General features: G+C 47.6%; 2 protein-coding genes and 1 long non-coding RNA gene across 15 annotated transcripts in view; 1 reads left to right on the forward strand and 2 right to left on the reverse strand.

Moving 5' to 3' along the window:
- GIT2 (GIT ArfGAP 2) overlaps positions 1–14,940 on the reverse strand; it is a 40,714-nt gene extending 25,774 nt beyond the window's left edge. For 6 of the 9 annotated variants that reach the window (XM_081836522.1, XM_081836520.1, XM_081836518.1 and 3 more), the window contains exons 1-11: positions 14,791–14,940; positions 12,742–12,875; positions 11,079–11,191; positions 10,010–10,115; positions 8,662–8,748; positions 8,438–8,568; positions 7,674–7,768; positions 4,887–4,932; positions 2,405–2,456; positions 1,508–1,580; positions 171–268 (exon numbers count right to left, since the gene is read on the reverse strand). In XM_081836522.1, the coding sequence (XP_081692648.1) occupies positions 171–268; positions 1,508–1,580; positions 2,405–2,456; positions 4,887–4,932; positions 7,674–7,768; positions 8,438–8,568; positions 8,662–8,748; positions 10,010–10,115; positions 11,079–11,191; positions 12,742–12,875; positions 14,791–14,842 (987 nt within the window). In that variant the 5' untranslated portion in view covers positions 14,843–14,940. The remainder of the gene's footprint in view (positions 1–170; positions 269–1,507; positions 1,581–2,404; positions 2,457–4,886; positions 4,933–7,673; positions 7,769–8,437; positions 8,569–8,661; positions 8,749–10,009; positions 10,116–11,078; positions 11,192–12,741; positions 12,876–14,790) is intronic. The other 3 variants (XM_081836524.1, XM_081836521.1, XM_081836517.1) reach the window with 1 other exon arrangement.
- Positions 1–19,540, reverse strand: part of LOC309327362 — a 55,050-nt gene extending 35,510 nt beyond the window's left edge. Inside the window, exon 1 of the long non-coding RNA XR_014150521.1 lies at positions 19,384–19,540. This is a non-coding gene — a long non-coding RNA (uncharacterized lncRNA). The remainder of the gene's footprint in view (positions 1–19,383) is intronic.
- The window catches only part of ANKRD13A (ankyrin repeat domain 13A), a 35,697-nt gene continuing 26,650 nt past the window's right edge, over positions 17,888–26,934 (forward strand). For 3 of the 5 annotated variants that reach the window (XM_081836529.1, XM_081836531.1, XM_081836533.1), the window contains exons 1-3: positions 17,888–18,140; positions 22,766–22,901; positions 23,564–23,688. In XM_081836529.1, the coding sequence (XP_081692655.1) occupies positions 18,045–18,140; positions 22,766–22,901; positions 23,564–23,688 (357 nt within the window). In that variant the 5' untranslated portion in view covers positions 17,888–18,044. The remainder of the gene's footprint in view (positions 18,141–22,765; positions 22,902–23,563; positions 23,689–26,934) is intronic. The other 2 variants (XM_081836530.1, XM_081836532.1) reach the window with 2 other exon arrangements.

A 26,934-nucleotide genomic window follows, 5' to 3' on the forward strand; every position in this document is an offset into this window, starting at 1 on the left:
ATTCCAAACCAGATCCCAGAAAGCTTCCACATACGGTGAATTCCAGCAATCCACTTCTGAATTTGTCCACAAAGGTAGAAATTGGATAGATGGAAAATCCTCTGCCTGTGTTTAGGGCTTGGGAATAAGTTTCCTCCCCAGATGACAGAGAAATGGCATGAGTAACATACCTGGTTCCTTGTTGAGGAGTACTCGGGATTGACAGGGAGAAAAGGGACCACCGTTGTCTCGGTGACGAGCGTGCTGTGGTTCTGAGTGGCAAGCCACACTATTTCAAGGGACAGAGAGAGGAAAGCCAGGGTTAGCTTTGCTTAGGTTTCTACATAAAAGATGAGTGACTTGTTGTGGCTCTCCAGGTATTGCTGGCCTCCAGCCCCATAATCCCGGACTGCCAGCCATGCAGATTGCTGAGAGTTGAAGCTCAACAACATCCTGAGGCCCACAGTCTCTCCATGCTTGGGCATTGGCTGGGAATCAGTGGCAGACAATGGGGGCTCCCTCCCTCATAAACCTCCCACACCTGAAGTCAAAGCACTGGACACATGTCCTAGAGCCCGGTCCTTGTCCCAAATGAAGCCCTCTGGGCAAATGAGCTTTCCCCCCATAATAAGACACACAAATTTCAATAATAATCATCATCATCATCATCATCATCATCATCATCATCATCATATTTATTATTTATACCCCGCCCATCTGGCTGTGTTTCCCCAGCCACTCTGGGTGGCTTCCAACAAAACACTAAAATACAATAACCTATTAAACATTAAAAGCTTCCCTAAACAGGGCTGCCTTCAGATGTCATTTAAAAGTTTGGTAGTTATTTTTCTCTTTGACGTCTGGTGGGAGGGCATTCCACAGGGCGGGCGCCACTACCAAGAATGCCCTCTGCCTGGTTCCCTGTAACTTGGCTTCTTGCAGCAAGGGAACCGCCAGAAGGCCCTCGGCGCTGGACCTCAGTGTCCGGGTAGAACGATGGAGGTGGAGACGCTCCTTCAGGTATACTGGACCAAGGGCTTTAAAGGTCAGCACCAACACATTGAATTGTGCTCGGAAACGTACTGAGAGCCAGTGTAGGTCTTTCAAGACTGGTGTTATATGGTCTCGGCGGCCGCTCCCAGTCACCAGTCTAGCTGCTGCATTCTGGATTAGTTGTAGTTTCCGGGTCAAACACAATTTCACTCTAAAGCAAAAACCAAGGCTTGGGTTGTGGGCTATAATCAGCCTTGTCCAGCCCTTGGACTACAACTCCCCAGACTAGGGAAGGCCCACAGCAGCTGCCAAGGCTGACACCCCAGGCCATCACATCCCTGTGACGTAGAGCTACTCAGGAGGGGAAATTGCAGTACGGGGCCAGAAGAGTAGAGAGGACTTGGCACCTTCCAGCGCAGCGTTTTGCTGAGGAGGCTCATTCTGGCCTCAGGCAGGGCCCCTGTGCTGCGGCATGGCACCCACCCACCCACCCAGCCGCCCTCCAGCACCCAAAAGTCCCGCAACAGAAGGTCACCTGCGTCTGTCTCCCGCCTGTCCACCTCGTCATAGACATCCATGGCGAGCTCTTCAAACAAGTGATTGCTCAGCTGGAGAGGAGGGGAGGGAAAGTTAAGCACGACTCTCTATGGCAAAGCCCCCTCCGGGGAGTGAGAGGCAAAGGTGTGCTTTTTATTTTCCCGACATTCAGAAGGGGCCCCTGCTTGCCTGCCGGCCGGTGGATCAGCTTAAATTCCATCTATCTAGCCAGGCTTCTCACAGCAGCCACCAGATGCCCCACCAGGAAACCCTCCTCATGAAGCCCACAGCATTTCCCCACCATTGCCGCCCCCCCCCCCCGAGCACTGAAACACACATTCTGCTCTTCTGCCACCAGCCCCTTCAAAGCTGGGCTTGGTGGGCTCTGGGGTGGAATGGGGAAGCCCTGCCCCACTCAAACAAGGGGAAGCCAATGGGTGTCTGGGGCAATTCTATTGACATCAAGTCCGTGGCAGGATGGTGGCTCTTTAGAGCATGCAAACGGGCAGGGGGGGGGCAGATGAGGGACAATGTGGTACAAACTCAATGTGGCACAATCTGCACTCAGCCAGCAAGGGCTGCCGACTTCCAGCAGTCAATCCATTGGCACCTCAGCAAGGGCCAAATGCTCCTCGAGTTGCTGCTGGCTCCCAGGAGTTTAACACCAGCAACGCACTCTTTAAAGTGAAGGATATAAAAATCTAAAAATCTAAAAAAGCCCCTAAGGCTTGTTCCTTCGTCCCTGTTGCTTTCCGCACTCAAGACTCCTGGTAAGCTGTACTCCCTCTGTATCCAAACCACCCTCTGCACCCTCCCCAGTCCCACCCAGGCTCCAATCCTCCTCCCTGAAAAGCCAAAGCTGAGGGCGGGGAAGCAGAGAGAAAATGTTACTCACCGACTGAAGCTTCCTCTTGGCTGCTTTGGCCAGTTCTGACAAATCTAAACTGCTATGAAAGAAAGAAGTGATCACTGTATTTATTGACACCTGAACCTTGGAAGCACCACTAGGCAAGGAATAAACAAAGAGGGGTGAAAATTAAAGTTACGCGCCTGTCATTCCTTGACCAAGAATGCAGACACAGTTGTAGTTTAGTCCTCTTGCTTTATACTGCATCATTTCATTTTTTATCACAGCAGCTAATGAAGAAGGAAGGGGAAATGGTTTGCCACATAAATATAAAACCTGTTTTGTTAATCACAGTAACATGTATGTTATTTAAGTGATTAACCGAATTCTAAAAGGGATCCAGAGAAAGCTTGTGTGAAGTGCTGTGTAGGAATATGGTTGTTTTTTCCATATTCCTACAGTGCTGCTTGATGCTTTTATATCATCTATCTATCTATCTATCTAATCTAATCTAATCTAATCTAATCTAATCTAATCTAATCTATCTATCTGCTTCTCATAGCAGGCAGGCTTGTGGACAGTTTCTGCTAGAATGTCAGCCTATAGACTGATATAAACTTAATTACACACGCCCTGAGAGATAACCTAAAGGTATATTCAGGGCTTTCCCCCCTAAAAAAATGTTTAGATTTTAAATTTCTGCCAGTCTTCTTCCACCGACTCTTCTCCCTGATCTCGGATTCTGCCAGTCATTTCCGCCATCTCCATGTACTCCATCAGTTGCATCTGCCAATCTTCCAGAGTGGGTAGATCTTGTGTCTTCCAATGCTTTGCGATGAGAATTCTTGCTGCTGCTGTTGCGTACATAAAGAAAGTTCTATCCTTCTTTGACACCAATCCTTCTTTGACTATGCCCAGGAGAAAAGCCTCTGGTTTCTTAGGGAAAGTGTACTTAAGTACCTTTTTTAGTTCATTATATATCATCTCCCAGAAAGCCTTAATCCTTGGGCACGTCCACCAAAGGTGAAAGAATGTACCTTCAGTTTCTTTACATTTCCAACATTTATTATCGGGCAAATGATAAATTTTTGCAAGCTTGACTGGGGTCATGTACCACCTATACATCATTTTCATAATATTTTCTCTTAAGGCATTACATGCCGTAAATTTAATCCCGGTGGTCCATAACTTCTCCCAGTCAGCAAACATAATATTGTATCCTATATCTTGTGCCCATTTTATCATAGCTGATTTTACCGTTTCTTCCTCCGTATTCCATTTCAACAGCAAGTTATACATTTTTGACAATACCTTAGCATTGGGTTCTAACAATTCTGTCTCTAACTTTGATTTTTCCACCTGGAAGCCCACTTTCTTATCCTGGTTATATACTTCTCTTATTTGAAAATAATGTAACCAGTCTCGCACCTTATCTTTAAGTTTCTCATAACTCTGCAGTTTCAATTTGTCACCTTCCTCTTCCAAAATTTCCCAATACTTAGGCCATTTGGTCTCCATATTAAGTTTTTTTAACGCTTTAGCTTCCATAGTTCAAATCAGGGAAAATAAATACAGTAAATGGACAAAAGTACAAAGATTCACAAAAGGTTTAGGGGTATGTGTACCCCTGCGCCCCCCCAAAGCACTGAATATATTATCAGTCACCATCTAAATGTATTGATCGCCTTCAACAGAATCATCTCAAGGTGATGTACAATAAAGGTGTACATCAAGGTGACCTACACTGGCTCTCAGGGGAGCAGGAAAAAACAATTTAAACACACACACACACAACCTCCCCAAACCAAAAACACCCAGATACACTTAAAACAAACCTAAAACCATACAGACTAGACATGGCAAAGACCCAATTGTCCAGCTAGGAAGGTATGTTGGAACAAAAATGTATTCAACTCTTTCTGGAGGGTCCAGATAAGGGGCAGGATGTTATTCCACAGAACAGGGGCAGCCACACTCAAAGCCCTGTCCTGAGTAATCTTTTGAGATAAATCTTTCTGAGATGAAAGGCTTATCTCAAAAGGGTGCGCTGGCCAGAACACAGACCCTCAGTTTAACAACTTCTGCAAAAATAGGTCACATAATATGCAGAAATGAAACAACCAACCCACACTTATTGTCCACACTTTCTAGTGCACAGCTGAGTTATCAGTGTGTTTTGTGATAAGTACCTAATTTTCAACCCTCACATAGCAGAGTTAATTGGTAAATTAAACTACTGAACTACTTACAGCCGTCTTAATCCCCAAGGGACCGCAGCAGGAGAAAAAATATCAATTAAATTTATTAATGTTATTGCCTTTTTTATCAACATCTGCCCCACCAATCAGAAAAGACTTTAGGCACCTTAATCAATTAACAGAAGACAAGGAGAGGTTGCAAGGAGAAGGAAGACAAAAAGCAAAGCTTGAGCGCACATCACTCTTGACAATCAAACGAATCTACGACTGTCATTTGATTTGGCCAACAATACTATTACCACATATTATTAGTGCTTAGTCTGCATTCTTACCTGTCTGCCATTTGAGGTATAATAAAATGTTGTCCACTTTTGTGATCTGAAAATGAAGTTTCAAAAGAGCATTAGGTGCGAGAAAGGATCATGTCATTATCTCAACCCACAGTTCTCCACAAGCCACAACTTGATTCAGCCGAGCAGCCTTTTCAGTGCCTGCATGAACTGGAGAGGTCTGAGGGCGGCATTCTGGCAGGGCTAGGACAGGCAGAAGCAGATCTGGATCTCCTGCAGTAGATCGGTAAGGGTTTCTGACTCCCATCTGCTTATGGCAGCAACAGAATGACCCCTCCCACACCCAAACTAGACTGCAGAAGTGAATGAAGCATGGGTGTCACCAGGTGTGGATTTCTGTGTGAAAGGAATGTGAGCTCACCTCAGTTCTGGTACTCCAAACAAATTCCTGGGATCAGAATACATATTTTATACCAGACTGCAGTTCTAGGAAAAAGTCAAGTAGTTCCTGCAAGTCTAAAGTCTCTCCTCCCTTGAACTACAGAAGTCATGTCAGTCCATGTGGGGTTAAAAGATAATGGCGACCCAGGATGAACATATGTGCCCCCCCCCATTCCTGCTGGACCACTTCTCAAACAAGTAGATGCGGGGGGATGCATGAGCCATGGACTCCACTCTGAGCTCTCTAGAAGCAAAGCAGGATAGAACATAAGACTACCTCTGCTCAGGGACTTGCAGAAGCTGCCCACTTGCTAGTGAGCCATCTTCAAGGTGTTACTAACAGTACATAAAGTGACCCCAGATCTGCCCCTCAACTGATTCCATCGATAGCTCAGTTGGTTAGACCATGGTGCTGATAACACCAAGGTTGCAGGTTCGATCCCTGTATGGACCAGCTGCATATTCCTGCATTGCAGGGGGTTGGACTAGATGATCCTCAGGGTTCCTTCCAACTCTACAGTTCTATGATTCTATGATTCTATGACAAAACCAGCACAGTTACAGGGGCCACCTATTTATTGTTCTGCCTTAGCAAGAAATCTTTTAGTGTGGCAGCACCTACACTTTGGAACTCCCTGCCTGTTGACATCAGGCAGGCACTTCCACTGCACTCTTTTTGGCACCTGCTAAAAACATTTTGGCTTTGACAAGCCTTCTCAGATATGGAGAATGTTGACATGGGTTTTAATCCATTTTTAGCTTATCACTGACTTTTAAGTTTTTGGATGTTTTAACAGCTTTTTTGAACTGTTTTTACTGATAATTTTATTGTCTTTTTCTTTTTTACTCTTACTCTTATTCTACAAACAGCATTTTTATCCCATCTTTTCCTCCATGGTGCTCCAGGGTGCCATATGTTCTCCCTCTTCACATTTATTCCCCCAAACAACCCTCCTTTACCTATCCAGTGAAGTAGGTGAGGCAGAGAGGCAGTGATTCAGTGACTGGCACAAGGTCACACCCAGTGAGCCTCATGGGCAAGGAGGGATTTGAACCCTGATAGCCCAGGTCCTCGTCCAGCACGCCAGCCACACTGGCTCTCCAGTTGCAGTAAAGAATGTAGGAAGAGCCCTGCTGGATCCGGCCAAGCGCCCATCTAATCCAGCAACCTCCTTCCCACAGTGGCTAGCCAGGTGCCTGCATTTAGCTCTTCTCCATAAGAATGTAGCAGAGAAAATAACCGGGGACTGAAGTGAGCTTGCAGACCCTGGTTAAGAGGGGAACCTGATTAGTGCTAAACATGATTAAGACTTGGTGCACATGTACTCTTCAACTGTGGATGAGCGTATGGGAGCCTGTAAGAGAGAGAAAAAAGGAGTATGGGATTTTTACAAGCCGCTCCTAATCTCTTAGCTGCGGTTGAGACTATGGGTTCATCCACACTCCCACTTGCTTTCTAGAATCATAGAATCATAGAGTTGGAAGAGACCACAAGGGCCATCGAGTCCAACCCCCTGCCAAGCAGGAAACACCATCAGAGCACTCCTGACATGGTTGTCAAGCCTCTGCTTAAAGACCTCCAAAGAAGGAGACTCCACCACACTCCTTGGCAGCAAATTCCACTGTCAAACAGCTCTTACTGTCAGGAAGTTCTTCCTAATGTTTAGGTGGAATCTTCTTTCTTGTAGTTTGGAACCATTGCTCCGTGTCCGCTTCTCTGGAGCAGCAGAAAACAACCTTTCTCCCTCCTCTATGTGACATCCTTTTATATATTTGAACATGGCTATCATATCACCCCTTAACCTCCTCTTCTCCAGGCTAAACATGCCCAGCGCCCTTAGCCGTTCCTCATAAGGCATCGTTTCCAGGCCTTTGACCATTTTGGTTGCCCTCCTCTGGACACGTTACAGTTTGTCAGTGTCCTTCTTGAACTGTGGTGCCCAGAACTGGACACAGTACTCCAGGTGAGGTCTGACCAGAGCAGAATACAGTGGCACTATTACTTCCCTTGATCTAGATGCTATACTCCTATTGATGCAGCCCAGAATTGCATTGGCTTTTTTAGCTGCCGCGTCACACTGTTGGCTCATGTCAAGTTTGTGGTCAACCAAGACTCCTAGATCCTTTTCACATGTACTGCTCTCAAGCCAGGTGTCACCCATCTTGTATTTGTGCCTCTCATTTTTTTTGCCCACCAATATGGAATGGGAAATCCCTATTTTCCCTATTTATGGAATGGGACATCCCTATTTTCATCAGAGAAAAGTTGGAGGGTATGAGACACTACTCTGAAGTTTGTTTATTTTTAGCAATCAACCGATATACAAATTTTATGGGGGGAAATGAAATAACCACAATAACATGAAATAAACCTAGTCAGACCCTTACCAGGTTTTCTGCCACAAAGATAGAATGCCAGCCTGTCCGTGAGCTCGTACTGGATTTCCGCAAGGCGTTCTGCCAGCTCATGGTGCCCTCCTTGCCTATTGGGCAAAAGGTGGGTGGGAGATTCATTCAGAAATCACTACTGTTGAGTTGAAAACATCAGTAAGAACAAAAATAAAAATCTGTTGCAGGTGACTTCTGAGGCTGCAATCCTACTCACAGAGTGAGTGAAATACACTACAGTAGTACCTCGGGTTACAGACGCTTCAGGTTACAGACTCTGCTAACCCAGAAATAGTACCTTGGGTTAAGAACTTTGCTTCAGGGTGAGAACAGAAATCGCATGACGGCAGCACAGCAGCAGCAGGAGGCCCATTAGCTAAAGTGGTGCTTCACGTTAAAAGAACAGTTTCAGGTTAAGAACGGACCTCCGGAATGAATTAAGTTCTTAACCCAAGGTACCGCTGTACTGCACAGGGTTGCTATCTAAAACAAGGCACTGAAAACCACCATGCCTTATTTTAACTGGGTGAAAGCATCCCACAGCACATAGAGCTCCTCCTTCTAACCTAGCTGCAGAGATCCTCCGTTGCCTCAGAAACAGAGGAAGGGATACGGTGAGAAAGTTTTTCATGTCACTAAACAGCAAAATTCAATAGTAAGGAGGTTTGGTCCATCTCCCACCCACTCCAAAAGGGATTTGGGAACTTGCTCTTAGGTTTTTTTCCTGCCAACAATACCCCCACCCCAAGCTTGAAATGGCTCACTTTGCATAGTCAATAGGCGTCTTCCCACTGGAGTCCTGTGTGCCAGGATCAGCCCCATACACCGCCAACAACTCCGCTTGTAAAATCTGACCCGTCTTGGCAGCTACGTGCAGCGGGGTGTTCCCTTTCTCCTGCAAAGGGGAGTTAACAGGCATTTGCTGAGAAGCTGCTTCAGACCAGCCCAAAGCAATGATGGCCAAGCTCATGGAAAGGCCTTCTCTTACTGGATGGAAGAAGTTGGCCTGGGCACCCAGAGAGAGAAGCCGCAAACAGGTCTCCAGGTTCCCCGTCCTGACGCTCGAGTGGAGTTGCTGAAAGGGAGAGAGAGAGGTCAGCAGAGAATTTTCTCTTGCCTCACCGCAGCTGAGAAACCTGTGCTGACAGTCCCAGAAACTCCTTCCAGGGATTCCCAGAGGGGCTTGCTTTGGGGGACGCCGAGGCTGGCCTCTAGCCACCTGCCAGCTACAACCGACAAATAAGGTGTGGAGACATGAAAAAGGTTTATCAAATGGCAGGCGGAGTGGAGCAACCTCCCCTGACCTGCAGCTCTCCAGGTGACCTGGGGCCCCCAACACCCGTCCATCCCAGCTGCAGCCCAAAACACCTGGAGGGCTCTCTGCTGGGGAAGGCTGGTGTGGAGGGAGTGACAGATGTTTCTCTGTCTCTCATAAAAACATCCACTCAGATCAGCTTCACACTTAAGATTTAACTGATGTCACTGAGCAGAATACAAACCTGAAGCTGTGTTTCTTAGTTTTCATTCATTGTAACCCTCTGGCCCCTACATCTTACCTTCCAAAATTTTGCAGGTTATTTTCCGAGGGACACCTCTAAGATTTCATAATGGAACTGTTGCCCACAATATATCACAGGGAAGGAAGCAAATCCTTTCTAGTTCTCCCCCTGCTCAAAATCAACTTCAAAGACACCAAGCACTAAAATCCCTGGGCTGATTTGTCTGTTATTTGGCAAATTTCTCACCTTTGATGTACCCTTTTTTTTCATACAAGTTGTTTATAAAACAATTAAATGAATCATTTTTAACTACCCCCAAACACACAAAAGGGGCTACCCTGCCTGAAAAGTTAGTCCATTTCTGCAGAAATATTTTCTTTTTTCTTTTTTTAAGTATTGATGGTTCCCTTTTGGGGGGTAGAAGGGATGAATTTTACAGATGAGCCCAGTGGGGGAGGGGGGAATCCTAAACCTTTTTGTGTCTAATTTGGTTGTCCTTTATCCAATCAGGAGGGGCTACTATGCCTGTAAATTTCATCCAATTCTGTAAAAAATGAAGTTATTTTTTCAATTCCTCATTAGTAAAAAAAGGAAATATTAAGTTTCTTTTTTCTGAATCAGAATTTGGATTTTAACACAGAGTGGCCTCTGAAGCATTTAGGACTCAATCATACCTTTCCCCACAAAGTGTCAGGGTGGCAGCTAAATATTGTGGATGGAACACATCCTGATCAGCTACCTACCCATAAAGTGGGCATCTAGTGAGTACAGAATGCTGGACTAGATGGGCCTTCAGCCTGATCCAAACTCAGAGGTCTTCATATGAGGGAATCTTACCTTACTAAGGTCTTTGGCAGTCACACTGTCATCATCCCGACATGGTAAGCGATGAACAAAGGCCAGCATCTGATACTTTGCTCTGATGAATTCCGCTTTATTGGGGCTACAAGTGAGTCAAAAGGAAAAGGAACTACACCACAGAAGAGCATTAAAACGTCTCATGAGTGAGATCTACTTTTGGATAGTTACAAGCTTGGTGGAACAGGGGAATGCTGTGGATGTAATGTATTTTGATTTCAGTAAGGCTTTTGACAAAGTCTTGCTCCCAATGCCTTTTACTCAGTAGTTGCACCTGTGATCCCTAATTAAGCACCTTTAGCTTGAAACTAAGGCCGTAATCCTGTGGGTAAGATGAACACTTGCAGAGGGCCTTCTCAGTAGTAGCACCCACCTTGTGGAATGCCCTCCCATCAGATGTCAAGAAGATGAGTAACTATATAACCTTTAGAAGACATTTGAAGGCAGCCCTGAATAGGGAAGCCTTTTAATGTGTAATGTTTTATTATGTTTTTATATATGCTGGAAGCTGCCCAGAGTGGCTAGGGAAACCCGTCAGATGGGTGAGATACAACAACAACAACATTGCAATAATATTTTAAAAATAATTCACTTTCTATAAAAATTCTCAATGTCCCCATTGGCGAAGGATGGCGAGAAAAAATTGCATTTGATGGGGAGAGGGAGCATGCCATGCAAAAGATGCCATGGCCCAGGAGACCACAGAGGTGGTCTGAATTTCACATGCTGATTTGAAACAAGCATCCCAATCGTGCTCCTCCAGCAGCAGGAGGCCATGGACTCAGCCACACTTCTGACATTTTGATCCGGTGTGCTCCTCCAACGCCCACCCCCAAATAGCTCTCTGAATCAAGAGGCTTTCTCCATTTTAGTCACATCTGCCACCAAGAGTGTTTTCCTCTGCTTGGGCAATGTGGGAGGCACGATCAGGATTGGCTCACATCGGCTCCAGCCCTGGCCATGATTTGTTGGAGGTTGCCATGGGTTTGCCCCTTTGGCCCTCTAGGGAAGATAGAGGCATTGCTCCCCCCCCCCCGATCCAACTTACTGAACTTTGTCCTGGGGGTTTGCTTTGCGCCTTCCGCTCATGACAGATGCAGGATCCAGCAATGAATGTTCCCAGATGGAGTTAGCCCCATTACTGTACAAGGTTTCCAACATCTGCAAAAAACAAAGCAGAATACAAAGCATGGAGTTGGTGTCTTCCTCTTGTCCAGAGCAACTTAGACGCTAGGTGACAGTTGTCCTGTTGCTGGCATGGAGCTCTGTAGCTGTACTCTGCAAATGTTCTATAATGCACCAGCATTTATTACAGAAACAGCCCTTCTCAAGGCTCTGCTCAAAGTTTTGTTGACCTTTAGAATAAAGTTAAGGGTTAGAGTATTGGGTTTAATGCGCAAAAAACATCCACTTCACCATTTCAAAAGGCCCCAGACCAGTTTTGAAGTCTGCTGCATAGTCAATCTCTGGACACATTCAGCAATGTGCATTGATCCACAATATTCTGTCTTTTTGCCATTTGTGTCTCATTTCATTACTTCTTCAAAAATTTATTTTATTTATTAAAATTTACATAATGCTTGATTGTTTAAAAAAACTAAACCCAGAGCTGTTTTAACACACAACACCAGAATCAATCAAACCATAAATGAAATAACCGATAAGCTCAAGACGTTTCCTGGAGTTTTTTCCTCCTTTGCCTGCTAAACTATTTTCAGTAAAGGAACCTATGTCTAATTAGCTACTGTTTTATGTGGCCCCAAAACACTTGGCAGGATGCTTTTTAAAGAAACAACCACAAGCCTTCTGATTTTATATTGCCAGCTGTGGAAGGGGGAAAACAGCCTTTCTTGCAGGCATCCCCTCCCCACTCCCCCCCATACAACTGCAGTTACATTATAAAACATTAAAAAGCACCAAAAGCAAAAGGTTAGGGAATGTTGACAAACAGAATCATTAAATTGGGAGAAAGCATTTGGTTGTGATATGCATTCCATAGGTCAGTGTTTTCCAGCTCTTCCTATAAGAGCCTGGCTACTGGACCAGATCAAAGAGAGCTCATCTAGCCCAGCATCCTGTCTTCCCAGTGGCCAACTTGCTACCCCCATAGGAGTCCCAGAAGCAGGAGGAATGCAGGAGGGTGTTGCCACTGAACAGGCTCACAGATAAAAGAGTTGCTTCAACAGCAAGGAAGTTTACTGGAGGAAAGGTGGAGGCTTATGAAGAACAAGGCACTCTCTGCAATAAAGCAGTTTTGACACACAAATATGAAGAGAAAACCCTGGAACACACCCATACAAGTGCATAAAAAGAAAAAGAGGACTCTAAGACTGGATAGTCCTCTGGACCTGCAACATATCAATTGGATGTTTAAGCTCCATTTGAACCAAACAGGTTTACTTGCAAGCAAGTGGAATCAGGAACAGAAGAGAAAAGCACAACTCAGATCCACTTTACAAATTGGTCCAAACACAGCACCAAACTATAATTTAAGTGCTTACACAGCCACTTGTTTGGCTGTCCCTGACAAGTAAGCCTTAGCCTCGCAGGACAAGACAAGGAAGCTTTACACAAGCAAGCTCTTCTCTTCCTCTGCCCCGTCCACCTTTGGGCCACACACGACTACTATGGGAAGCTGTTAGGCAGGAGGGGTGGTCATTTGCATGGGCAGCAGCGAGGCTCAATGGCATGATGAGCCCAGTGTGTGTTACCTGAAGCAGCGTTGTGGGCCACGGTGTGTGTTTCAGGTGCCTGACTTGGGAGATGTGCCGGCCCAGGCTCCTATGAACACTGCAGCATTCATCACAAATCAGAACTCCTCTGTTAACTGATGCCCAACATGGGTCTGAAAGAAAAACAGTGGCACATTTAGCATAGGAAGAGAGAGAGAGGCAGGAGTTTGGTTGCAAAGAAATTCCACTACCGTCCACTTCAGCCACAGGTAGTGCTTGGGTTTCTCAGGTCCAGTTTTTATATTTTAAAAACAACTCTACTTTGTGCATCACCAAACAAGGAAGGAAATCTGGATTTGTACTGAGCTCAGAGAAGGCACCCAGGGCATGAGCTAAAACAAGCTGCAAAGAACATGCCAGGGTCATGCAAAACAGGAAGCATGACAAGCATCAAGCCAGATTTGGCCTTGAGTCACAAGCCAAGCTGTCTGGTGAACCAGAGCAGAATGGGAAGGTGCCTGGCAAAGCATGAGATCTCTTGAACTGAAGCTGAATAGAACATCTGTTGCACTACTGTCTTTACTGCAAAGGTGCATCATTATTAGAGAAGTTGTAAGAACAGGAGAGGGAAATTGTCAGTTCTCCCTGAAAGAGCTGAAGAATGTACACAATGAAGAAATGCTTGCATACTTGTTTAAGTGTGGAGGAAGATATGGGGCAAAGGCTGCTGAAACAGCCAGCAATTCCCATTTCCACATAAATTATTAGGGTCCCCTGTGCATTTCAAGAGCACAGCAACTCAGCCTCCACCCTAAAAACTACTTACTTACAATGCAGCAAAGTGGAATTGCAAGCTGCAAGAAAGAAGAGCATCTACGCTTAACCTCAGAGCTCTCATTTGGGATTTATGTGCAGTATGCCAGTATACATATTTTGTACTTGATGCTAGGCAGGCTCCCCAACTAGTACAAGTTGGCAACTTACTTACAGAAGGACAACTCATGGGTTTTTGAGTTGGGGGCACAGATTACCAAAGTTGCCTCTGTCTGATCTGGGGGAAGTGACTGCCACAGTTGTGGTGTATGCCCAAGTGCCCTCGGCTGTGTGAACTCAGCCCACAAATGGCAGAGCTGAAGTAGTGCTTTCGTGATGGTGCAATGGGGAGGAAGAAATCATCCAGAGCCGGTACCTTGAATTGTGCCCAGACCACGAGGCAGACCTGAGATTCGCTGTGGCAGGAAGATCCACAACAACAGCCCACGGGGCAACTATTGGTAGCCACACAAGGCTCTGATGGCAGGGGCAATTCTGGCTCGTTCATCCAAGGTACAGGGGAAGGGCTCAGACCCCTTGTGCCACCACAAGCAGAGCCGGCTGGGTTTCTGAGAACTGGCTGCTGCTTTCTCTTGCCACCTGCAATTAACTCAAGGCAGGACGCGCAATTTCCGCAGCTGGTTTCCTGTTTGGGGCCCAGAATGTCATCTCCATCAAAGGCCCTGGGGGAAGAGGGTGTGTCCCACAAACTGCCCCCAAGCTGGGCGCTGGTGATTTTGAAAAACATAACCACCTGTGGATGGATCAGGCCCAAGGCCTTTCTAGCCTAGCATCCTGCATCCCACGGGGCCGGGGGAAGCCTTTGGGAAGCCCGCCTGGCAAGGACCCGAGCAGAGCCTGCAGGAGGCTAGTGGGGCCCATCCAGCAAAGCCTCTTGTTCCCAGGCGGGCGAGGGAAACCCATTTGCAAGGGGGAAACGGGGGCCCCCTCTTTCAACCCCTCCCTTCCTCCCTCTTTCACAGACACCCCAAGCCCAGAGCGGAGAGGTGCGGGGCTCCCCCCTCGGCCCCTGCTCCTTCCCCCACCCGCTTGCGAGGGGAGGCCCTCTGCACATGCCCAGAGGCCCCCTGCACACCCCCAGGCGGGCCTCCCCTCCGCAGGATCGCAGCCCTCCCTTTCCCCGGCGGCCTCTCCCGCGGCAGCCCCGTGACGAGGGAGGCAGCCCTGGGGTGCCTGGGTCCCTCGGACGCCTGGGTCCTTCGAGCTCCGCGGTGGCCCCCCGCCCGCCCGCCCCTGGTCTCCCGCGGCGCTTACCGGGAGCGCTGCAATCGGCGCACACGTCGCTGCTCCGCAGCCGCTTGGACATGGCCTAGCCGGGCCGGGCGGAGCCGCTCGGGGGGCCGCCGCTCCCGCTAACGGGTCCCTCTCAGCCCCGCCAGTCACGGGGAAGGCGTCCTGCGCGTGCGCGCGCCACCAGCGCACCTCCTCGCGCGAGCCGAGCCATTCGCCAAGCCGCTTGCGCCAAGTGCGCACCTCACCATGGCCGCGCGGAGGGTCCGTGACGAGAGACGCTGGGGCGGGGCCTCGGGCGGCCATCTTGCCGCCGGGAAAGGCGAGGCATGCGGCGACCATATTTGTTGCGGGCAAAGGTGGTCCATTATTAGTGCTACTGTTTTTATAAAATTGACACTCCAGGAAAAATTAGGGAAGAAAATTAATATGATAGCCCTCTTAAAATATCTGAAGGGCTGTCCCATGGAAGATGAAGCAAGCTTGTTTTCTCCTGCTCTGGAGAGTAGGACTCAAACCCATGGCTTCAAGTTACAAGAAAGGAGATTCTGACTAAACATCAGAAAAAACTTTCTAACAGTAAGAGCCATTCGACAGTGGAAGGTCTCCCTCCAGAGGTTGTGGACTCTCCTTCCTTGGAGGTTTTTAAGCTGAGGTTGGATGCCCATCTGTCATGGATGCTTTACTTGAGTTTCCTGCATTTTAGGACGTTGGAGTAGATGAGCCTTGGGGTCCCTTCCAACTCTACAATTCTATGATTCTGTGATTCAGTCCCAAGCCAGAGACCTGCCTCTTTAAACCCTTTGATCCAAGGAAGGGGCAGAGCCTTGAAGGTGATCTATCTATAAAGCCCTCATAAAAGCTCACCTGGAGCTCTCCACAGTGCTGCAATTACTGACCTTGCCCCATTGTGAAATCAGTGAAATCAGAATAGGACATACGGTAAGTGGAGCCTAATGGATGACCAAAGGGGACCCATCTTGTCCATCCTTCTATTCTCAGTGGCCAACTAGGTATCTATCTATTTGGGATTGTACAGCTCTAGGCAGGCCTAAGCCACCATGCCACCCCAGTCATGTGCTGATAGCAGAGTTAACCAGGGTTCCATCTGCACCCCATGCAAATATTACTTGCCCAATGAAAGCACTTCCTCAATCTGGTGATCCTCTTTTGAGCCCCTCCCTGCTCTGTAGTCCTGCAGCCTCCAAACCAGCGAAGGAGAGGCCAAGTTCCCCTCTGTCCTCTTTGCTGGCACAGCCTGTCCAAGAGGCACCTTGGGTGGCTATTTAAGCTGAACCCCCCTGGCATGTCACTGGCTGTGATGAATGATGTTCCAAGAAAATTTGCTATTTTCTGCTCCCAGACAGACAAGCGGATGCATCTTGAATGCCAATGAGTCCCCCGTCTGAAGGGGAACTGGGGAGACCAGGCAGCTGCTTTTCAGGTTTGTATGTAAAAGGCCCCCCCCCCCCGCTTCCAAGTTTCCCCGGCTGTGCCCGGGCGTGCCTTCCCCCTTCATCTATCATTCTAAAACATTTCTGTCTCGCTATTCAGCCACACTCACCCCTGCGGCGAAGCAGCTTACAAAAACTAGTAGACAGTTTTGCCCTTAGCTCCGCAATCTAAAATACACAACCCACAAGGAAAAAGAGATTGGGAGGGAGGAGGAAAACAACAAGCTCAGGCAGGTGTTCTTAAAGTCACAGTTCTTCTAATGAACCGTTGGGATAGAAGAGATGAACTGCTTCTCCCTTGGAGGTTAATTTTGAAAAACAGTGGCAAACGGCTATGGTTCTGCCTTGGACCAGTACACTTCCCATTTGCCTGAATAAAAGTACCCCCCCCCCCAATTTAGGAGGGATTTGGAGCCTTCCAGGAAGAATGGGAGGCCATGGCACCTCTCTTGGCTAGAAATTAAGCCATGGCTGAGCCCACCAGAAGTGGCACCTCAACTTAGCTAGGCTCCCTCTGAGGTCCTGCGTCTGTTCCAGGTCTCATGGCTGAGGCACTGGCTTGGGCTTTCCCTGAGGGAAGCGGGGAACCCAAAGCAACCAGCCTTTGGCCAGGCATTTGGGTTGGGCTTTGCTTGTTCTGACTTGGTCAGATCCCACCTGGGATGTCCAGTTCTGGGTGCCACAGTTTAAGACCGGATATTGACAAGCTGGAAGGTGTGCAGAGGAGGGCAGCCAAGGTCTAGTCGAAGGAGTTAGGGATGTTGAGCCTGCAAAGAAGAGACTGCGAGGGACAGGATGGCCAGACGTACAGGGTAGGGGGGCTGTCATCCAGAGGGTGGAGTGAGCTTTTGTTTCTCCTGCTTCGGAGGGTAGGACCCAAACCAGTAGATTCAAATGCTAAGAAAGGAAATTCTGATTAAACCTCACAAAAAGCTTTCTGACGGCAAGAGCCGTTTGGCAGTGGAATGGACGCCCTGGGAAGGTGGTGGACTCTCCTTCACTGGAAGTATTTAAACAGAAGTCAGGTGCCCATCTGTCAAGGATGCCGTAGCTGGACTAGACGGCCCTCAGGGGTCCCTTCCAATTCCACAGTTCTATGGTTCTATGATAAGCTAATACGTCGCCCTCTCCAAACATGGCCGCCTGATCTACGTCGGCGGCAACGGCGCCCTTAGTCACTATGGTGGTCGGAGGGAAGCGCGAGCGAAGCAGAGAGAGACAATGCCAGTTGCCTTCTTCCAAGATGGCCGCCGGAGTACCAGGAGACTTTTGGCCGCCCTCAGACCTCCGGGCGGGCAGCGCAGGAAGCGGGGGGGTGTCGGGGGCGGGGCTGACGCTTTTGCCCGCACGCAGCATGGCGCCCGCGGCTTCAAGGGAGCGGGCGAGGGAAGGCGGGTGGTTGCCCTGAGCGATCCCCCCTCCCGGCACCGCCTCCAAAGGCCGTCCCGCCCGCGAGGGGAGGGGGCCGCGGTTCTCCCTCCTCCTCCCGCTCCCGGGGCCTCCTTCCTGGTCCCCACAGGCGGGCGCGGGGCCGGGCGGGTCGGCCTGGCGGGGGGCGAGGAAGGAGGAGCAGCGTAGGAGCGGTGGGGTGGGGGTGAAAGGTGAAAGGTGAGGGGGAGCCCATAAGCGGGGGGCTGACGAGGACCTCCCACAGATTCCCAGAGGGGTGAGGGAGGCAGCCCCGACCGTGGGGGGCGGAGAGGTGCTCCCCAGCCTGCACTGGGCCAGCGGAGGGCATGACCTGAGAGGCGTGGGCTGCCGGTGTCGCGGCGTTGTGCCCCCTCCGGGCCCTGACGTGGGGGGAGAAGGGCCCATCGGCCCAGGATGAGCTCTTCGAGGGACGCCGACAGCAAGTTCCCTTTGCACGGCTTAGTCTGGAATAATGACTTCCAGAAGCTGGAAGAAGCGCTGAAGAACAAGGTAAAAAAGAGGAAGGGGGGCATGTGGCGCTGGAGGGTACACCTGGGCTCTTGAGACTTCCACAGGTGTTTGTGTGGATTCTGAGCAGTTGCACCTGTGGATCCCCTTCGTGTCTTTCCTTTCTTCCCAAGAGCTTCAGTAGGATGTGCATGAGAACATCCTCATGACAACCCTGTGAGGGAGGCTAGGCTGAGAGAGGGTCCGCGAGAGGGCAAGTGGCCCCCAGTCTCAAGTGCTCCTGCCGCTGTCTTCTCTGGAGCCAGGGCTCTGTCTGTTGGCTCAGGGCTGGAGGGGCTCAAGAGGGGTTGATGGACACCTTCATCATGGCAGGGGGTGTACCCATGTTTTCAGTAGAGCAAAGCTTTTAGGGTGGTGGAGAACGGGGGTCCTACAGTGGACTCCTCCATATCCTAATTCATTCTTCTCTAACCTGGTGCCCTCCATCCCTTTTGGACTACCACTTGCCGGTTGGGGATGATGGGAGTTGTCCAAAACATCTGGTGGGCACCAGGTTGGTGAAGGTTGTCCTGGTTATTTCTGGGCTTGCAGATTTTCTAAAAGCCTTATAGCAATTACATACTATTTTTAGGTACTGCTGGCTGTTTCCTTTTTTTAAAAAAAATGTGGAGTTACGGGAAAGAGAAACCAGATTTGTCAGGCCAACCTGAGATCTGTGAAAAAGCAGGAGCAATTAAAAACCTGCACAAAGTATGCTTTATTCTCAGGCTGTGCTGCTGAGGGCTCCCTAAATGAGTTTTAGGGTGAATGAATCTGATTTGGAAGAGTTAATCCCTGTGATATGCAAAATAAGAGCAGAGAGGCCAAATAGAATCTCTGCCTCTGTTCAGGCCTATAGGTAGATATATAAAAGGAAAAGGGATGAGAGAAGCCATCAGCAGCTAAAGCTTCATAGGAAAGAATGAGTTATGAGAAGGGGCAAAGGAAGTAGTAGGGGTCCCTTCATTTGGCAGACACAAAAGAACACAGAAATGGCCACTATTTGAGCTTGCAGCCCACCATGCCACTGGTAGAATCCTGCCCACTCTAGCAAATGGTTTCAAACTGAGAGAGTGGAAATGGCAGTTGCAACCCTTCTAGGAAGCTCTAGCACCATCTCGGCTTGCTCAGGTGATCTACACGCCAGGTCAGTGTCCTGGTCAACTGAGCTTGTGCTTCAGAACCTGTTATGAATTTTTCTGCAGTGCAATGATGCATTTGATGTCTAGGGCTCTGTAGCTGATACATTGAGGCAAAAGGGGGTTTTCTAAAGGGAGCATCTTCCTTGTTTTTCTCTTTCACTTGGGCATCACAGCAGGAAGTGTGTTTTTCTGCATTTCCTCTAAGGAGCATCCATCCCCTATGAGAGAGGCTGGGCTGAGTGACTGTTCCAAGGTCACCTGGTGAGCATCATGAGGGGGGGATTTGAACCCAGAGCTCTCTGGTTATGTTCCCCCTGTTCCATCTTTGCCACCCGTTCTTTTCTTGCTATGCTGGCTGTTCTCCAAAGCAACTGTACAACAGCCTGGTTTTCTTAAGACCAGCTGGCTTCTAACTGAAGCTTACAGGTGGTCCACAAACAGTGTTGTTGGTGTCTGAGAAATGTTGGAAACTGTCCAAGTGGGGCCAAGAAGCAAGGCCACTAGGAGGATGAGCATGCTTGCTAGCCTAGATGGAAGGAGACCACAAGGAAACCTGGGACTTTGCTAAGCTGAACCACTCTTTACTGTTGTTGGTAAAGCAGAGAATTGTTCTTCTCCACCCCTCCAAAAACCTGATTTCTTTTTGGAGAAGTTGGTCAATTTGTTCACTGCCTTCTCTGCCCAGTCAGAAGGAGTGATTTGTGTGCAGTGTTAGGCAAGTTCTGAAGGCAGGGGGAGCTTCCCGCAGGCTTAGAGCTGAGTTGGGAATTTGCGGACTGCTGTGTTCAGATAGACCAACCTGCCCCATAACCCCTTAGGCCCATAATGCTAAACTTGGTTTTAAATGTATCTGTTATCGCAGTTGTGGTTATTGTGTGTCTCCGTACACATACATACACCCAAAACCTCAGGCCCCTTCCCCAAGGAACTTACAACTTGCAATTGGCAGCAGGTGCCAATTGTCACTTAGAGGTCCTGGTGTGTAGCTGAAATTCTGAATGGTAAGGAAAATATCACATACGGTCTTTCCTTCTTACAAGGACTAGCAGTTCTTTTACTGTGGAACTAAATTTCACTAAATTAATCCCACGAAAGTGTGCATAGGGATTGTGCCTGAACCTGTGATTTAAAGATTTGTTTATCAGTTAAGCTTAAATAATCTTCATATGGCCAGAATCGAACTCAGGATCCTTTGATATCTTCCCTGCAGCCTTATGCATCTTCACACAGAGGTTAGCCCATCTGCAGTCAGCAGACATACAATTTTATTGCTGGTGAGGTTTTGGTAATCTGCAGATAGGTTGAATCTTAATTGCTAAATCATCCGAAATGCGGGACATTGGCCAGTGAAAAACCTGGTTATCTGTTGTTGGGCCTAACTTTACAACTTCAGTGTAACTTGTGTGTTTGTGTGTGTTGGCCCACGCGGCCCTAAACTCACTATTGCCAACCTAGTGTCTCCAGAAAATTCAGACTACGACTCCCATCAGCCTCAACCAGCACAAACTGATGTGTGGTGTGTTGGGAACATGGCTGGCTGGGACCGCTCTGGAGGGCATCAGGTTAGGGAAAGCTGCCCTAAGCAGTGCTGTGTACAGCACTGATTACACAATAGAACTCCCACCAGCAGTACTGAAAATGATCATGACCTTTCCTCTTTGGCTCACTGTTGATTTTTACTTTCCCCCCTTAGTTATAGATGCTCTTCTGTTTCAGATTTCTAAAGCTAGTAGTGAAAGACCTAGGTAAGGCACAAGTGTGTGTTGCTGTTTGCATGCTAGTGGCTCTTTCTCTGCCTTGTGTGGTTTGCATTTTGTAGTGGTCTGTCAAGAGCGCTCATTGTCGTGTGTGTGTGTCCGTGTCCGTCCCCCAAGTGGGGGTCCAATCCCAGTGACCATCTGTTTCCATAATATCACCAGTCATTTTACAAAGTTTGCTTTGTAAAGGTTATTGCCTGGTATATGCATCAGCAGGCATTTTGCCATAGCATCCTCTCGTAGCTGAATAGGATGACAGCAATTCCTGGTACAGAAAATCAGAGGCCAGATTCTTCTTTTCGGGGGGGGGGGGCAAAATCTTCTTTTCAGCTTTCGGGGGGGACGGACAAGAGGGGGAATAACACAGTGGGAGGACATAGACTTTGTACACAGAAGTCCCTCTCAGTCCCAGGCCTCTTAGGACATTCACAGAAGAATGTGAGTGTCTCCATTTGCAAGTGCTGGAGAGAAAATGGCTTCACCCTATTGGGCCAACACTTGTGCAGGAAGGCCTCATCCTGCAGGATACTCAGTGGGAGAGGATCCTGCAGTGTTCTTCAGCCTTGGGTCCCCAGATGTTGTTGGACCGCAACTCCTACCATCCCTGACCATAGGCTAAGCTGGCTGCGGATGGTGGGTTTTGTCATTCAGCAGCATATGGGGACCCAAGGTTGAAGAACGCTGCTTACCTGTGGGTTGTTGGACTTCCACCTCCCAGCTGGCATAGCCAATCCATGGTCAGGGATAATAGGAGTTGGAGCCCAGCAACAGATTCCTGTAGGAGAAATCTGGGCTGGTGAAGAGGGGAGGCACGATGGTGAGATAAAGTCCCAGCAGACTAGGCTTCCCCGTTCGCTCCCAAAGCCCACCCACAGACTCACAAAGAGCTGGGAAATTGTAAGAGCCTGGAGGAACTTGCTGACACAGTTCTTGTGGAGCTCCAGTTTGAAAAAGAAAGGAGGAACCTTTTCCCACAAGTGCTTTCGTGATTATTGCAGGGGAGATCCTAGCTCAGGGGTTGAACTCTGCCCACCAAATGCCCCAGGTTCAGTGCTCAGCATCTCTAGCCAAATGATCTCGCATAGGAAGGCCAGTTGCCATCTGGGAGAGCTGCCACCACTCTTGGGTAGACCAGCCTTCCCCAGCCTGTCACTACCCAGATGCCTCCTGCCATTCTTGCTGTGGCTGATGGGAATTGCAGTCCAAAATGGCCCTAAGGCAGAGGGGAGTTGTATCCAGAATATCTGGAGAGCACAAGTTTGGGGAAAGTAAACAATATTGTGTTAAAGGGACCAATGATCTGACTCAGTATAAGATTGCTGCTTGAGTTGGATGCTGGTGGAACCTACCAAGAGAAAAATGTTTTATGCTTAATTGCAAAACATTGAAGGAGGCAAAATCTGTCTGTTTCACAGACCGCTGGTGGGGTGCCCCACATGAGCTGCAGTTTGAGACCAGAATTTCTTCCATGTCTCTTCATAATTTCATTGCATAGGGTGTTTTACTTATCTCTATATAAAGGATGATCAGTTTGATTTCTCTTGGGATTGCTGTCTCATTTTAAGCTTGCCTGCCTATGTGTCCTTATAAGCAACACCAACAGCATTGAAGCTGTCAGCATAGACTCCATGAAACATTGTCAGCTTTCATATTTAGCTCTGTACATCCTTGAAGACTTGTGTTGACTATAGCAGAGGCCTTAGAAGAGGTCTGCCTATTGGCTTTTTAGCAGGATGTGGACCAGCGGGATCCCCGTGGCCGGACCTCATTGCATCTTGCTGTTTCTTTGGGATACATCGAGTCTGTCAGAGTCCTCCTGCGGCATAAAGCAGATGTCACCAAAGAAAATGCACAGGGATGGACAGGTAAGGGGTTGCAGCAAGGCATGTTTGCAGCAAAAGGGAGGAGAACAGAGGAAGAACTTCAGTCAAGGCCTAGACCAGTGTTGGGCAGAAGGTAAAGCTCTTGGTCTACTAGTCAATCACTCGTTGATTTGGTGCTTCAAGGAACCACCGACTTGGATTCCTGGGCAAGGAATTCCAATTCCCACTTGTTTAAATAGGGCACCAACAACACAGTTCCCACTACCCTTTAAATTAGACTTTTGAAACAAAGAAAGCTTGGGTTAAGCAGGCGTGAACTTTTGTAGGACAGGTTTATGAGCTCCAGTTCAGTTCTGGTACTGAAAACAGCTCAGAGGCGCTCTGCTCTTTCATTCTAGTGTTACGTCTTTTGCACGTGACTCTGTTTGATAAATTTGGGGACTCCAGTAACAAAAGGAAAAGTAGATCTGACCAGGCTAAAGCATGCCTATTCTAGGCCTAGATGTTTCTATGCTTTCAGCAGAAGGTGTAGGCAGGCCCTGGAACTTCTGAGGATGGCTGTCCAGGGAGCTAAGAAAGTTCCAGAAAAACAGTAGTGAAAGTTCATGTTCTTGTTTAAACTGGCTCACTAGTTGCCAAGTATCCAGCATGATGTGAATCCCTTTCCCTCTCTCTTAGCTTCCCTCTCTTTGTCTTTTTTCCAGTCTTGCATGAAGCTGTCAGCACAGGGGATCCTGAGATGGTCCACATGATCCTGCAACATAGGGATTACCACCAGACGTCCACCACTCTTGGTGGGGTCCCAGAATTGCTCCAAAAAATTAATGAGGTAAATAGAGAGGCATGAATGATGCCTATTTAGCTTGCCAGTTCTTTTTAATTCCATAACCTTCATTTTAAAAGCCATAGATAGGCCTCAGCTCAGTTATAGACAAGATGTAAAATTTCTGAGAAAACCCTGGGGGGAAGCTACCCATTCTTTAGTTGAGCATGCTCGCAATAAGTGCATGCAGGGTTGCAACCTCAATGGTATGAGTGTTTTAGATTGCTGCTTAATACAGATGACTGGGAGATTGACTTCTGAGTTGTTGTTGTTTAGTCATTTAGTCGTGTCCGACTCTTCGTGACCCCATGGACCAGACTACGCCAGGCACTCCTGTCTTCCACTGCCTCCCGCAGTTTGGTCAGACTCATGCTGGTAGCTTCGAGAACACTGTCCAACCATCTTGTCCTCTGTCGTCCCCTTCTCCTTGTGCCCTCTGTCTTTCCCAACATCAGGGTCTTTTCCAGGGAGTCTTCGCTTCTAGTGAGGTGGCCAAAGTATTGGAGCCTCAGCTTCATGATCTGTCCTTCCAGTGAGCACTCAGGGCTAATTTCCTTAAGAATGGATGCGTTTGATCTTCTTGCAATCCATGAGACTCTCAAGAGTCTCCTCCAGCACCAGAATTCAAAAGCATCAATTCTTCGGCGATCAGCCTTCTTTATGGTCCAGCTCTCCCTTCCATACATCACTACTGGGAAAACCATGGCCTCAGCTTCATGATCTGTCCATCCAGTGAGCACTCAGAGTTGATTTCTTTAAGAATGGATGCGTTTGATCTTCTTGCAGTCCATGAGACTCTCAAGAGTCTCCTCCAGCACCAGAATTCAAAAGCATCAATTCTTCGGCGATCAGCCTTCTTTATGGTCCAGCTCTCACTTCCATACATCACTACTGGGAAAACCATGGCTTTAACTATACGGACCTTTGTTGGCGAGGTGATGTCTCTGCTTTTTAAGATGCTGTCTAGGTTTATCATCGCTTTGATCCCAAGAAACAGGCTTCTTTTAATTTCGTGACTGCTGTCACCATCTGCAGTGATCATGGATCCCAAGAAAGTAAAATCTCTCACTGCCTCCATTTCTTCCCCTTCTATTTGCCAGAAGGTGATGGGACCAGTGGCCATGATCTTGGTTTTTTTTGATGTTGAGCTTCAGACCATATTTTGTGCTCTCCTCTTTCACCCTCATTAAAAGGTTCTTTAATTCCTCCTCACTTTCTGCCATCAAGGTTGTGTAATCTGCATATCTGAGGTTGTTGATATTTCTTCTGGCAATCTTAATTCCGGTTTGGGATTCATCCAGCCCAGCCTTTCGCATGATGAATTCTGCATATAAGTTAAATAAGCAGGGAGACAGTATACAGCCTTGTCGTACTTCTTTCCCAATTTTGAACCAATCAGTTGTTCCATATCCAGTTCTAACTGTAGCTTCTTGTCCCACATAGAGATTTCTCAGGAGACAGATGAGGTGATCAGGCACTCCCATTTCTTTAAGAACTTGCCATAGTTTGCTGTGGTCGACACAGTCAAAGGCTTTTGCATAGTCAATGAAGCAGAAGTAGATGTCTTTCTGGAATTCTCTAGCTTTCTCCATAATCCAGCGCATGTTTGCAATTTCGTCTCTGGTTCCTCTGCCCCTTCAAAATCCAGCTTGCACTTCTGGGAGTTCTCAGTCCACATACTGCTTGAGCCTTCCTTGTAGAATTTTAAGCATAACCTTGCTAGCGTGTGAAATGAGTGCAATTGTGCTTTAGTTGGAGCATTCTTTGGCATTGCCCTTCTTTGGGATTGGGATGTAGACTGATCTTCTCCAATCCTCTGGCCACTGCTGAGTTTTCCAGATTTGCTGGCATATTGAGTGTAGCACCTTAACAGCATCATCTTTTAAAATTTTAAATAGTTCAGCTGGAACATCATCACTTCCACTGGCCTTGATATTAGCAGTGCTTTCTATTTGACTTCACTCTCCAGGATGTCTGGCTCAAGGTTAGCAACCACACTACCTAGGGTGTACGAGACATCCATATCTTTTTGGTATAATTCCTCTGTATATTCTTGCCACCTCTTCTTGATGTCTTCTGCTTCTGTTAGGTCCTTACCACCTTTGTCCTTTATTATCGTTATCTTTGTACGAAATGTTCCTTTCATATCTCCAATTTTCTTGAACAGATCTCTAGTTTTTCCCATTCTGTTGTTTTCCTCTATTTCTTTGCATTGCTTGTTTAAGAAGGCCTTCTTGTCTCTCCTTGCTATTTTCTGGAAATCTGCATTCAATTTCCTGTATCTTTCACTATCTCCCTCGCATTTTGCTTGCCTACTCTCCCCTGCTATTTGTAAGGCCTCGTTGGACAGCCACTTTGCTTTCTTGAATTTCCTTTTCATTGGGATGGTTTTCGTTGCTGCCTCCTGTATGATGTTATGAGCCTCCATCCATAGTTCTTCAGGCACTCTGTCCACCAAATCTAAATCCTTAAACCTGTTCCTCACTTCCACTGTGTCTTCATAAGGGATTTGATTTATATTGTATCTTACCAGCCCAGTGGTTTTTCCTACTTTCTTCAGTTTAAGCTTGAATTTTGCTATAAGAAGCTGATGATCTGAGCCACAGTCAGCTCCAGGTCTTGTTTTTGTTGACTGTATAGAGCTTCTCCATCTTTGGCTGCAGAGAATATAATCAATCTGATTTTGATCCTGCCCATCTGGTGATGTCCATGTGTAGAGTTGTCTCTTGTGTTGTTGGAAAAGAGTGTTTGTGATGACCAGCTTGTTCTCTTGGCAGAACTCTATTAGCCTTTGCCCTGCTTCGTTTTGAACTCCAAGGCCAAACTTCCCAGTTGTTCCTTTTATCTCTTGACTCCCTACAATCCCCTATAATGAGAAGAGCATCCTTCTTTGGTCTCATTTCTAGAAGGTGTTGTAAGTCTTCATAGAATTGGTCAATTTCAGTTTCTTCAGCACCAGTGGTTGGTGCATAAACTTGGATTACTGTGATGTTAAACGGTCTGCCTTGGATTCGTATCAAGATCATTCTGTCATTTTTGAGATTGCATCCCAGTACAGCTTTCTCCACTCTTTTGTTGACTATGAGGGCCACTCCATTTCTTTTATGGGATTCTTGCCCACAGTAGTAGATATGATGGTCATTCGAACTGAATTTGCCCATTCCCGTCCATTTTAGTTCACTGATGCCCAGGATGTCAATATTTATTCTTGCCATCTCATTTTTAACCACATCCAACTTACCTTGGTTCATG

This window comes from Podarcis erhardii (assembly GCF_964252035.2).
Source record: "Podarcis erhardii genome assembly, chromosome: 13".
NCBI classification, from domain to species: Eukaryota; Metazoa; Chordata; class Lepidosauria; order Squamata; family Lacertidae; genus Podarcis; species Podarcis erhardii.